General features: G+C 31.1%; 1 protein-coding gene across 1 annotated transcript; it reads left to right on the top strand.

Moving 5' to 3' along the window:
* Positions 1 to 9007: 9007 nt before the first annotated feature.
* On the top strand, positions 9008 to 10611 carry LOC121242962 (nudix hydrolase 18, mitochondrial-like). The gene is made up of 5 exons (XM_041141003.1): positions 9008 to 9281; positions 9548 to 9653; positions 9768 to 9851; positions 9944 to 10072; positions 10184 to 10611. The coding sequence occupies exons 1-5, from the start codon at positions 9121 to 9123 to the stop codon at positions 10277 to 10279; spliced, it is 576 nt and encodes a 191-aa protein (XP_040996937.1). The 5' UTR covers positions 9008 to 9120; the 3' UTR covers positions 10280 to 10611.
* The last annotated feature ends 2181 nt before the right edge of the window (positions 10612 to 12792 follow it).

The raw sequence follows: 12792 nt of genomic DNA, 5'->3' as shown, positions 1-12792 counted from the left end.
ATTATTATTCATTAACTTTAACTTATAGATCTCACTATTATTCACAATCTATCTCAACTTATCTCTGAATCTAAACGAATCTTTATAACTTCTTCACACTTCAAATTCTACGTTTTGTTTAATTTTTTTAATTTTTTCTTTTATTAAATATTTATTATATAAATAAAAAATAAAAAATTTGAAATAATTGAAAAAGAATAAACTCAAAAAAAAAATTTTAAACAAATAATATTGCATCACTTGAAAAAAATTGGAGGTGAAGAAAAATTATTCATGCAAGGTAAATGTCCTAAAAAGAAAGGTTAAAGGTGTGTTTGGATGTTGAAGTGAGTTGAGTTGAGTTGAGTTGTGATGATAAAATATTATTAGAATATTATTTTTTAATATTATTATTATTATTATTTGGTTACCTAATTCCTCTCAACTCATCTCAACTCATCATTACAACTTTTTCAAATTCCAATACAAAATATAATAAATAATTCAACTTTTTCAAATTCTAAAATAATAATAATATTAAAAAATAATATTCTAATAATATTTTATCATTTTAACTCAACTTAACTCAACTCACTTCAACATCTAAACACAACCTAAATAAGATCACATCAATGTACTTGTCCTATAAGGAAAAAAATGTCCAAAAGCCAATGATATTATATATTTTTGAAAGAGACTGCACCAAGTCATCATCATGCGATGCTCTATAAAGCTAGCTGGCTAGATTTTCCCTCCTCTACCCTTTTAATTGCAGAGCTTATCCTTTTGCACAACTTGGATGGATATCATTACGGGTGAAAGTTAGTCGGTTCGGATCGAAAAAATCGATCGGATTGGTTGGCTCAGTATGGATCGAATCAATCCAGAATCAAGATCGGTCGGTCTCAATTTTTGAAATAGAAGATTGAGACTTTCGTTCCGGTCCCGATCTAGGATTTTTTCATTCCGGATCGAATCGGATCGGACCGATCGAATTTAAAAAAAAATATATTATTTATATAATAATTATATAATTGATTATGTAATTTTCATCTAACTTATCATCATTAAAATTATAAAATCTTAAATATGTTTTTAAAAATTAATATTCTATCAATTAACTAATGTATAATATTAATTAACTAATTATATAAGTTAAGAATGTAATTTTTATTTAATTTATGATCATTGAACATATAAAATAATTTTTTATTGAGTTAGTTACATAATAATTCACTTAATTTTAATTTAGTATTTTAAATAAGTTTTTTTATTAATTTATTTAAAAATAATAATTGGGCCGGATCGAATGAATCGATAGCTACCAATCCAGTCCGGTCCCTAGGGATGTTCGGTCTAGTCCAGTCTGGAAAAAATTATGGACCATCCATCACCCCCTCGACTGGACTGGACCAGACCGGACCGGACCGGACCGCTTTACACCCATAGATATGATAATTAATAAGTTTCTTAAAGCAATGTTTTGGTTTTACAAATAATATTAATTAATTTTATCTCATCTTATTTCATCTTATCTTAACATTTAAATACTATTTAAATACAAATTTTTTTATTTTCAAGTTTTCAAAATTTTCACCAAATTATTATCTAATCATTACAACTTTCCAAACTTTTAAATAAAACACAAAACAAAATTCAACTTTTTCAAATTCTAAAATAAAAATTATATTAAAAAATTATATTTCAACAATATTTTAATTTTATAATATTTTTATTCAACATTTTCTCTCTTTTTTCCTAAAATCCTATAAAACTTCTTAATTCAAACCATTTCACTATTGTTCACAAACTATCTTATTACTATTTACATATTTATCATCTCATCTCATATATGTAACCAAACGAGATAAGTCTTCGACATTACTATGCGTCAACCCTAGCACTAACATGGTTGCTGGTTTCCTAGACTATTTTCCCTCACTTGATCAATATTTAAGGCAAACTTAGGAGTTTGATCGACCATTAATTGTGATACATCATTCTGATAAGTGATAAAGGACAGAAAATGTATATATGTGATCTCACATTGTTTAGAAATGAAAAGTTATTGTTCTTTATAATAATCCAATGAGACTCTAATTATATCATTGACTAGTATTTTTAAAATATTAGTCATGCGACTTGAGCTTTCCATTGGGGTATAGTTACATAATTATTTTTAGATAAATCATGAATTCATAATACTGTGGTTCTAAGTTGCATATGAACTAAAAAAAACAATTATGAATACAAAATATTGCAGCCATATATTATACCAATTAGAAAAAAATGGTAGGCCTTGTCAATTGTCCATCATTTTAGATATAAGGTTACTTTCCGATTAGGTGTGACTGAAAATGATGATTCCATGTATATTAATTATGTCACACTTGTAAAAAATACATGAATATTATAAGATCATAGACACAATGCTAGCTTATGATGTCTGTCTGTCTTCTTAGTCTGTCTTCTTATCATCAATCACCAGACATCCATGTTCATGGGGTAGAGGAAATCATGCACGTCCAAACCGAAAGATAAGAACTTTATGTGGCTAGCAACGGTGACAATGGAAGTTAGGGTTCAACGGCCTCAAGAAGATTCTTGAACATTATTTCTCTGCCATATATATATACTCATGAACATCGGCCTGATGATATTTATCTAAGCTTTTATAATTATATAATGCATATATAAAGTAGGTTGTTCCCTCACCCGATTTCCCACTATCTTGTGCAAAGTTGATATGGAAATGACTTCACTTTTGAGGTGGGACGTGTGCCACTATCATCATGTGCAAAAAAGTAGCTATGTTCATCACTTAACTAGAGAAAAAGCTGTGAATAAAGTCATTGAATTGCCAAAGATGCTGCTGTCCTAGCTAAAAACCATCTTCTTGTGCTTCCAAGTGTGCAAGGCAATATCTATGTACTGTGTCTCCAGGAAAATACAGCTTATTGCTCTTTAAAATTAATTAAAGAACCTTTGATCATGATGATCATGGGCGTACCTTTCGGCTCATGGAATGCTGAATAAGCAGGGACAAACAAAGTTACAAACACCCAACTCTTAAATGATCACTAAATTTATTTCAACTCAAAACTTTTTTACACGTGAAAACTTTTTATAAATATATTTAAACTCATCTTAATATCTAAATATATCTAAACTCATATTAGGTAGGTCTTATAAAATTCACTTCACCATATCAATCTTTTATTATTAATAAAAAAATCAACTCAACACAACATACAAACAGGAACTCAATCCTTATGATGTTTTCGAAGTCTTGTTTTCGTTCCAGCTGTGGATAAGAATCCTAATTAATTAACCTCCCAAACTAGCTAATGGGTGATCGAAAATGATGCCTTTTGTGGATGCAGTACTGAGAAAAGGGTCCCTTTTGCAGGTACTACAGTTTTTGTTTTTTGTTTTTTTTTTTTTTGAAGCATGCAGGTACTATAGTTGAGAGAACCATGCATGTTTTCTTTTGCCTATTGAGTTTAATGTAAACTTCTTGAAGACCAAGCTCGTTACATATAATATAATGCTTTCAGTTTCTTGAAACAAGTCCACAATATTTTAGAGTCTAGTAATATTTTCTGTAATGCTATATATAAGCGTTTGGAGTGTATAAATTCTATTCAAAACTTTTTAAAAAAGTGAGACTCATCATAAAAAAATGTGAACTTTTTTATACGGGTTTCATTTTTTCTTTTCCACAGAGCATGCATGATGCAAGGGAGTCCAAGTTTGATGATGTTGAGCTGGCAGATTCTACGTGATATTGCTAGATTACCTTAAGAAGACAAATCAAGTGAATATGGTAGGAAAATCTGAAGGTTCTTCGAATTGTGCATGCGTCAGTATTTTAGTCATAACTTTAGTTATGAGTATCATAATCGTGCATATGACTTCAATTTGGAAAGCTCTTTTCAAAATGCACATCGCATTCACCATGCTATGCTTGGTGCTCCTCGTTTCCACCCCCAAAACTAGACATTTTCTCTTCCAAATCGTCAGTTTTTTTTTTTTTTCCTTTCATAAAAATGTTTCACTTTCACTTTTAGAGATAATCTTCATTCCGGTTTGGCCAGATTTTTTGCAAGATTCTTATTTTATTAAGTATTTTTATGCAATAATTGAGATTTTTCCTTTTCAAGAGAAATTCTCAAAATCTTTGATTTCTTTAACTATTTGAGTTGTTTTTCAAAGAGTTTTCGACTTTGATGAATAAACCACCTTACTCTTTCTCTCTATTTTTCATCTTTTCTCACTTTCAATCCCTAATTTCTAGAAATTAACTAGCCGACTAGCCGTCAAAATAATTCTTATAATGAGTTTTACTACAGATCAACTACTATTCACGACTGATCTATAGCACATATTGTGTGTCATCATCTTTTTTTTTTTAAACAAAACCTCCTCACATTCACGCGGCAGCACCCCCTCCCCTTACTCGATTCCCTCTTTCAACTCACCCAGCCTCGTTGTGCGCCACCTGCAGTGCCACCGGCCTAGATCCGCCGCCCTTCAACCACCACGCCGCCTCCCCCTCACCAACACCAACTCCACCGCACTTTCCTCAGTCCTCCATATTCAACCATGCCTCTCATTAGGCCTAGATGCACGACGGGGGTACAAGTGGGAGAGAGGATGACAATGCAAGTTGCAGGTGGGGGAGAAAATAGCGACGCCAAGTGGGGGTGGGGAGGGGGGTCGGGTGCAGACAGAACGCGTCGGGGGAGCTCTCCTTCCACATTTTCAAATGAGTGAAATTTGAGAGAAAGGCGTGCATTTTATTATAGGGATAAATTAGTCATTTTACTAAGATGTGCATTGAATGTTGCGAAATAGTGGCTGTTCCTTAGATTTTTTTCAATTCTTATTATGTCTAGTATCAATGCGCGTACTAAACTTACCCAAATCATTTTTAGTGTGTTGACGAGGTCTTCTCATTGTTGCTGATGACAAGTACTCACAAGCTTAAGGTTCCTTAATTTGGTGGATCAAATTAATTAAGCGATTGAAAGTGATATACTTTTTTGTTCCATCGTCGTTTGTACGTCATGCATGTTTTCCTAAACGACAAACAGTACTACTGTGAAGAACGGGTAAGCTTACTGATCATTGACTTCAATTTTTGTCTAGATCTGCCTGTCAGCTATAAAACCGGCGATCCATTGCAATTAGATCCATCCTTACCCAAAGAATATTCCTACTCTCTCCATTTCAATTGATTCTATCTTAATATAATGACAAGCGCTAAGAAATAAAGAGATTCAATAAAAAGTCGTAATTCTACAAATTTGGTTTCATATTATATCATTTGTGTGATCTATTTTATAATAAAAATAATTTTATAATTTGATAAACTATATCAAACTACGTAAATTTATAAAATTACTTTTGTGAAATCTCTTTATGACTAAAGTATTTTTCTAATATAAATTTTGCTAGTGAATAATTTGTACTAATAGTTGGAAATTAAGTATCAATGTCTTCTTTGCTGATCTACTATCCACTTCATAAAATAATAATAATAATAATTTTGATTGATTACTGATCTATATATCAATTGAAAAATAATATTTTTAGTCTTAATATGTGCAAATCTTTCATACTTTTTTTTTTATAAAGTAGGTAAATCTGTGATACATACGAAAAGTTATTTTTTTTTAATAAGGGATCCATCTTTTTTTTTTTTAAAAAAATGATTGTGCAGAACTTACATACATTGTGACTATATTCTAGCATTACTTATATCAGTTAGTTAAGCAAGAGGGGCCGTTCATCACTATTGTCTAACAAGATGTGAATGAAAAATTACAGTTGATTTCCTTATTCTTTTACAATATGACTACCAAATTATTGAATTTAACAAATTAAATGAGTTAAAAATATTTGAACTCGTTGGTTGAATCTTAAAAGATAAGAGAAATTGCAAGAAAAGTGGTAGTTTGAGGGAAAATTTTTTAGTTTTTAATTATATTCTATTTTTAATTATTTTTATAATTACTTGATTATATTTGTCTATGAGTTTTCATTACTTGACTATGAATTTGTTTAAACATCACTTTCTTTTACTCATTAATAAATTAAATATAGTACAAAAAAGACAAAGTAATGATATAGATATAGAAAGACAAAGTGTTTCAAAACTTTGAAATTTAAATTTTTTTAATATTTATTAACACATCCTTTTATATTATTTTAAATTTAAATGACCAGATTTTCAATCCTTTAATGCTAGAATCAATGATGAAAGAATTATAAATGATATAGACTTTGAATTACATGACTTTATCCCCTCAAATTAGGTTTGCTACCTGCCATTCGAGTTGGTAGGTGCCCTCTCCAAGATTTGTCCGCATGGGAGTGAGATCGAGAGTAAGATTAAGTGCCATTTGGAACTTAGATTGAATTGAGATTAATTCAGTTCAGTCTAACTTTAAACTGAATCTAACATCTAAACATATAATTTTTAAATTATTAAATTTATCTCAATTCAAAATCTCTTTACACGTGTGATCCATAATCTTTTTTAACTTTTTATAAATACATCTAAATTGATCTTAACATCTAAACTCATCCTAGATAGGCTTCACAAAACTCATTCCATCTCAACTAACTACTATTCATAAAAAAATTTAACTCATTTCAACCTAGTTCAACATCTAAATGGGACCTCGTGCAAGTAGTTTAGACTATAATTTAGACGAGTTTTAAATTAAATATAAAATATAATTAATAATTCTTATAGAGTCGTTAAGGCGTGCGACTAGTTTATATTTATAAAAGGAGAATGTAGTTAATTGATGAGATAAAATAACATGATTTGCAAGACTATTCTTCTAAAGTGATGCTAGAAAAATCTAGATTCCAACTAAAGTGATAATATATACATATATATATATATTAATGATAATGCTAGTGTAATGTGTTGTCTTGGATAACCTAAATGTCACCTCATTGGTAACCTTTTATCATAAAGTCTGTAGTATCCAATCATGTCTCAATGTCTTTAATCTCTTTTCTTATGGCTTTTCACACCCACACTCTGCCTTTTCTTTGTGTCCCCATGATGTTTTTTTTTTTATTATTATTTAATTATTTTTCCTCTCCTCCGTTACCATAATTTTCCTATCCCTTTAATGTTTTTTTTTTAATATTTTATTTTAAGAAATTCTTAACATATATATATATATATATATATTGGAGATATACATGCATGCAACACCGTTCCTCCAACGGCTTAGTTTTTGGCAATTTCTGACCGTCCAACCAATGGTTGCCAACCTCACTAAAACAGTCCCCGAAGTGATAACAATTCCACCACTAAGACTAAGGACAAAGATAAAGTGTTAATAAATAAACTCACAAATAAAATATTTAAAATAAATATTAATAAATTTTATAATTTTCTTGTTAATTTTATAATTGTGACACATGTAATAATCTATACAACGGAAGTGAGATTGGACTTAAATCCACTTCGTTTGTTTTTATAAATAAGATGAGATGAGATGAGATGAAATAAAAAATAAAAAATAAATAAAATATTATTAGAATATTTTTTTAATATTATTATTATTTTAAAATTTAAAAAAATTAAATTATTTTTTTTATATATAAATTTAAAAAAATTATAATAATTAGATAAATTAAGATAAATTGTAAAAATAAACGAACTATACTTTTTTCATTCAATTTGAACTAAATATTTAGGTTACGTTTATTCAATTTTTTATATTTTATTTAAATCCATATCATTTCATCTTACTGTTTAAACCGACTTTAATGCGTTGGATTCAACTATTAATGATCGATGACTTGGTTGGCAGCTTGTTTTTGATATGACACATGCGTGAGAAATTTTCCATTGTTGAAATTGAGGTCATCGTCGACATACCAATCATTCGGGGAGACGGGAGTTACGCCAACAATAATAGCTTGCCCTTCGGGTTACTCCATTGAAATCGATCTTGTTAGGGGTGGACGTAAAATTGAGTTATTTGCAATGAAATGAAATGACTATTTATAATTTATAAAGAGAATATATTTATTTTAATAAAAAATAATTGATAATAAATAAATATTTTTTTTATAGTACGTGGCATTTATCATAAATCGATTGTGTGAGTCGAACCATATCAATACAAATAGATGATCACATCAAGTATATATAGTGTAAAAACTATGAACTCCGTGTGATCACAAGAAGTCATTAATTATCTTACCTTCCTTTTTCGTTTAAATGATGGAAAACATGAAGAATCGATTTTTTATCTGAAATCATCTCATCTCATCTCTAAATTTAAACTTTAAAAGTACTTATATACATTTTTAGTTAAGTAAATATATTGATATATCTTAAATTTTAAGATAGAGAAATGTTTTTAACTTTAAAAAAATTTTATAAAAATAAATTTATAAATTAATGTAATTTTATATAGTATGTCAGATTATAAAATTATTTTTATTACGAAATAAATTTAATGTATAACATTATATCATTTCAATTTATGAGTTTCATTTTAATTGCAGTAGAAGATATATATTGAAAAAGATTTCTATACAAATTTGTAGAATATAATATTTTAAAATATGTGGCTTGAATAAATTATTCATATAAAAAGAATAATATTATATTATTTTTAATTTCAGTCGACTAGTCGAGTGAAGCAAGTCAGAGTCGCACACAATTTCATTTCGCATATATCTCATTGTCTGATCACACGCGGAAACGTGTCCGCGGCGTCGTTTCGGAGTTTCAAAACCGAGTTTCCGGAGTTGGGTCGCAGTGGCTTCATAGTGATGCTACGCGCCCTCCCCCAAAGCGCACACTCCACAGTTCTTCTAGACAACAAAATATCTACCACGCGGTTTAAAAGCGAGTGACAAACACTTTCCTTCCCATCCAATCCTCCGTCCCCACCAACCGTTCCGTTTGAGCGTGGTCTTCACGTGGCCTGCCGCCCCCACTTCTCTTTATGCCCCTCCTTCCTATACATATATAGATGAGGCTCCTATCTGGTTTTCGGCAGAGCATCATCCATCTCTATCTTTTTTGCTCTCAGAAAGCATTCGACTTTCTCGGTTTTGGAGAGTGTTGTTTTTCTTTTGAGTTCAGTTTATGAGATGGGTCTCCTTATATCAAAGACGTCTGCAAATCTTCTCTTGTTTTCCTTCTTTTCTCACAAGAGAATTCCCTTTGATTCTGAGCAATTCGAGATCATGGTCTCCCGCACAGGGAGGCTTTTCCAGCGCTACAACAGTAAAGGCTATCGCCAAGTTGTAGGGTATGTTAACTCTCCTCCCTCTCTTCTTCTTCAACATTCTGGGCTTTTTTTTTTTCTCTTTTGTTGAAACTTGGAAAGGATTGGGTTATCTGTGTAATTTTTCTATTTGGGTATTTGTCGAATGGATGAAAACTTTTGTTGTTGTTTAACTTTTTTGGGTATTTCCAATCTTTTTTCTTTTGTCATTTTGTGCACACTTTCTCTATAATCTCTTGTTCCAAAAGAGTTTTTCTTATGTTGATGTTTTATAATTTATATTTGTGCAGATGCATTCCATACAGATACAGGAAAACCAACCAATCTTCTTCCTTTGAGGATATAGAGGTTCTTGTGGTTAGTTCACAGAAGAGTCAAGCAATGATGTTCCCAAAGGTACCATTATAGCTCCCCCATGACTCGTTTTGGTCAAATTATACTGACCCATTTGATGTTTTGGTTCTGGATCTTCGTTTAACGTTGTCGTGCCTAATATCATTACAACTACAGGGAGGTTGGGAAATGGACGAGTGTAAGGAAGTTGCAGCGAGGCGTGAGACGTTAGAGGAAGCTGGTGTCGATGGCAAAGTCCAAGTTAGTATCTTTAAAACAAATTTGCTTTCAATCCCTCTTAAGATCTGTTGCCAACATTTGTTCTAATTCAAATGTTTGGATATAATTTGCAGAAAATGCTGGGCAAGTGGAACTATAAGAGCAAAAGACATGGCAAAATGCATGAGGGCTACATGTTCCCCTTGCTTGTCACGAAGCAGCTAGACATTTGGCCAGAGAAAAATCTCAGAGAAAGAAGATGGGTATGTGTCTAAATAAGACATAATCTGTCTTTTGCACTGCAAAAGTTGGTGATTACCACAAATTAGTGAGATTTTTTATGTTCTCAATTTGCTTTGTGTTTTGTTGTGTAGATGTCTGTGAAGGAAGCGAGGGAAGTATGTCAACAAGGGTGGATGAAGGAAGCTTTAGATAGATTAGTTAGTCGACAATCGACAATCGCAACCTAAGCGGAAAGAGGAAGATGATGAAACTACTCGTACATAGAACACTGACTCTGGCCAATTGCCTGTTTTCTCAATGACGAGACCAAGAACTTATGGGACCAAAACATATGACCAAGCAGCACCAAAATATGATTTTTGAACATATGGGTTGGAGACTTGTATCGTTTCCCTTACAAATTCTTGGCCTTCATCTTTGAGTTTCGAGTTCATTCGCAGTTAAAACGAGAGACTGAAAGTCTGCAGGATGTAGTTGAGGGTTTAGCATCAGGAATCTTGCAGATGTAAAATATGTTTGATTCATTCTTTAAATACAATAGCTTCGATTCTCTCTCGTATGATGTGTTGTTTGTGTTTTCTGAGTTCTGTTGAGTTGCCTTCATGTTGCTAGTTCTTGAATGAAAGAATGACTCGAGCACTCCAACATGCGTACAGTGCTATTGTTGATTGTGCTGCTTCGGGTGCAAGGGAAAACATGGGAAGATTTGTTGGAACATGGTTGACAGTTTTGCTTATTTCTGGCATCGACAACCTCTTTACTAACCTCGTCAACGGTTTTGCTAGATTGTTGAATGGCATACTGTACATTCTCAAGATTTTGCATTCTACCGCTAAGACTTCGATTGTTTTCGCAATTTATTTCATTTAATTATTATAATTTTTTTAAATTTCACGTAAAATAAAATAAATAATTTAAATTTTTAAAATTTTAAATAAAAATAATATTAAAATATATATCAAAATAATATTTTATTTAATTTTTAATTTTAATTTCAATTTATCTCTCTTATTTGTAAAATCAAACTGGGCTTAAAATCGTACCAGTTATATACTTTCTCCAAGAGTGTCATATTTTCAAGTTTCAAACTCTGGTTTGGACATTTGGATGACTTGCAGTATGAAACTTGAAGTAGGAAGTGTACTGTGAGAGGCTTCAAACAATCCATAACTTATTTCGACTCATCATTATAATTTTTTTAAATTTTAACATAAAATATAATAAATAACTCAATTTTTTCAAATTTTAAAACAATAATAATAATAATAAATAATATTCTAATAATATTTTATCAATTCAATTCAACTCACTTCAACATTCAAATGCATTCTATCTGACAATTGATTTAAACAGCGTTTAAATGTTGAGTTGAGTTGATAAAATATTATAATATTTTAGAATTTAACAAAATTTAATTATTTATTATATTTTATGTTTGAATTTAAAAAAATTATAATATTGCTCTCGATTAAGATGAAAACGTACGAATTCTCATCCAAAAACCTGTGGCTGAATTTCTCATGTAAACCTATATGAGTCCCAAGTGAGAGTAACCGTTAGAATCAGGGGTTTTAATACCTGCAAATTCATGTGCCCTTATATAATAAATCCATGAGTCTCCCCTCTGGTTTCATTGCCATTGGAGATCATGCATCAGTAATAAGAAAGACACCATCTTTACATACCAATATTACAGGAGCTATGTATTGTGAGAGTGAAGCTCCGAAAATCATTTTCGGAGTTCTTTGTTGAATAAAAACCAGTGTTGATTCTTATATAGGTATTTTCTTATGAATTCCTCTCTAACATCATATCATCTATGACTGAGAGGTTAGTCTTTGGGGAAATTTAGTATGGCTTGAATGGTTCAATATTGTACAGGAATATTAAAGCATAAATGCATGAGCAGCAAGAACGTAGACAGACAACCTGAGCGACAAATATTGCCGACATGAATGTTTGTCCTTAGGCGGATGCAGGATTAGTTATAGAGCTTGTCCTTGTCGATGCATTATATTTCTTTCAGATTTCTCCAATGATAAGAGTTCCGTGTAACTTGGGCTTCATAATCTTAACGGCATCGATCACGCCATTAATTCCTTCTTTTAGTTGGAATCGACCCTGCAGATTGTCTCTAATTCCCTGCTCGAATTGCATACCATTGACAAAGTCTAAAATCTTAGAAAAATCTCATCATAACATGATTCAAATAGGACGAGTGTTTGAATATAAATACTAAGGTATCGTTTGGATTCGAAGTTGAGTTGAGATGGGTTATGAATATTAATGAGATGAGTTGTGAATAATAGTGAAATTTGTGAGTTAAAGTTTATGAATAATAATGAATAATAGTGAGATAAGTTGAGATGAGTTGAAATGAGTTGAGATAACTTACGAATACAAACTGGGCCTAAATCTAGCTAACCGATTTTTATCGGTTAGTAGCTTTTTCTCGGTTGACTTGTAGTCAACTGGTATATCTTCCTCCCTTTGTAATAACAAAGTGGAGTACGAGGTTGTTAGAAATACTATATCAGAACGTATATAGCAAAAGCGATATTACCTCTTTAGTAAATCGATCCACGAATTTTTCAGTTTCGTTGTTCGTCCACGATCTTCACATCGATGGTTGAGTGTGCTACATGGTAATACTAGAGCAGTATTCACACGTTCCACAGCTTAGATGTTGTGACTAGAGAGAATTATTTGAAAGAGAGAGCTTGTTTTTCCAAGTGTATCA

Source organism: Juglans microcarpa x Juglans regia, chromosome 8D (assembly GCF_004785595.1).
Source record: "Juglans microcarpa x Juglans regia isolate MS1-56 chromosome 8D, Jm3101_v1.0, whole genome shotgun sequence".
Taxonomy (NCBI): domain Eukaryota; kingdom Viridiplantae; phylum Streptophyta; class Magnoliopsida; order Fagales; family Juglandaceae; genus Juglans; species Juglans microcarpa x Juglans regia.
Note: the sequence above shows the minus strand (reverse complement) of the source record. Positions and strands in the feature narration are given on the sequence as shown.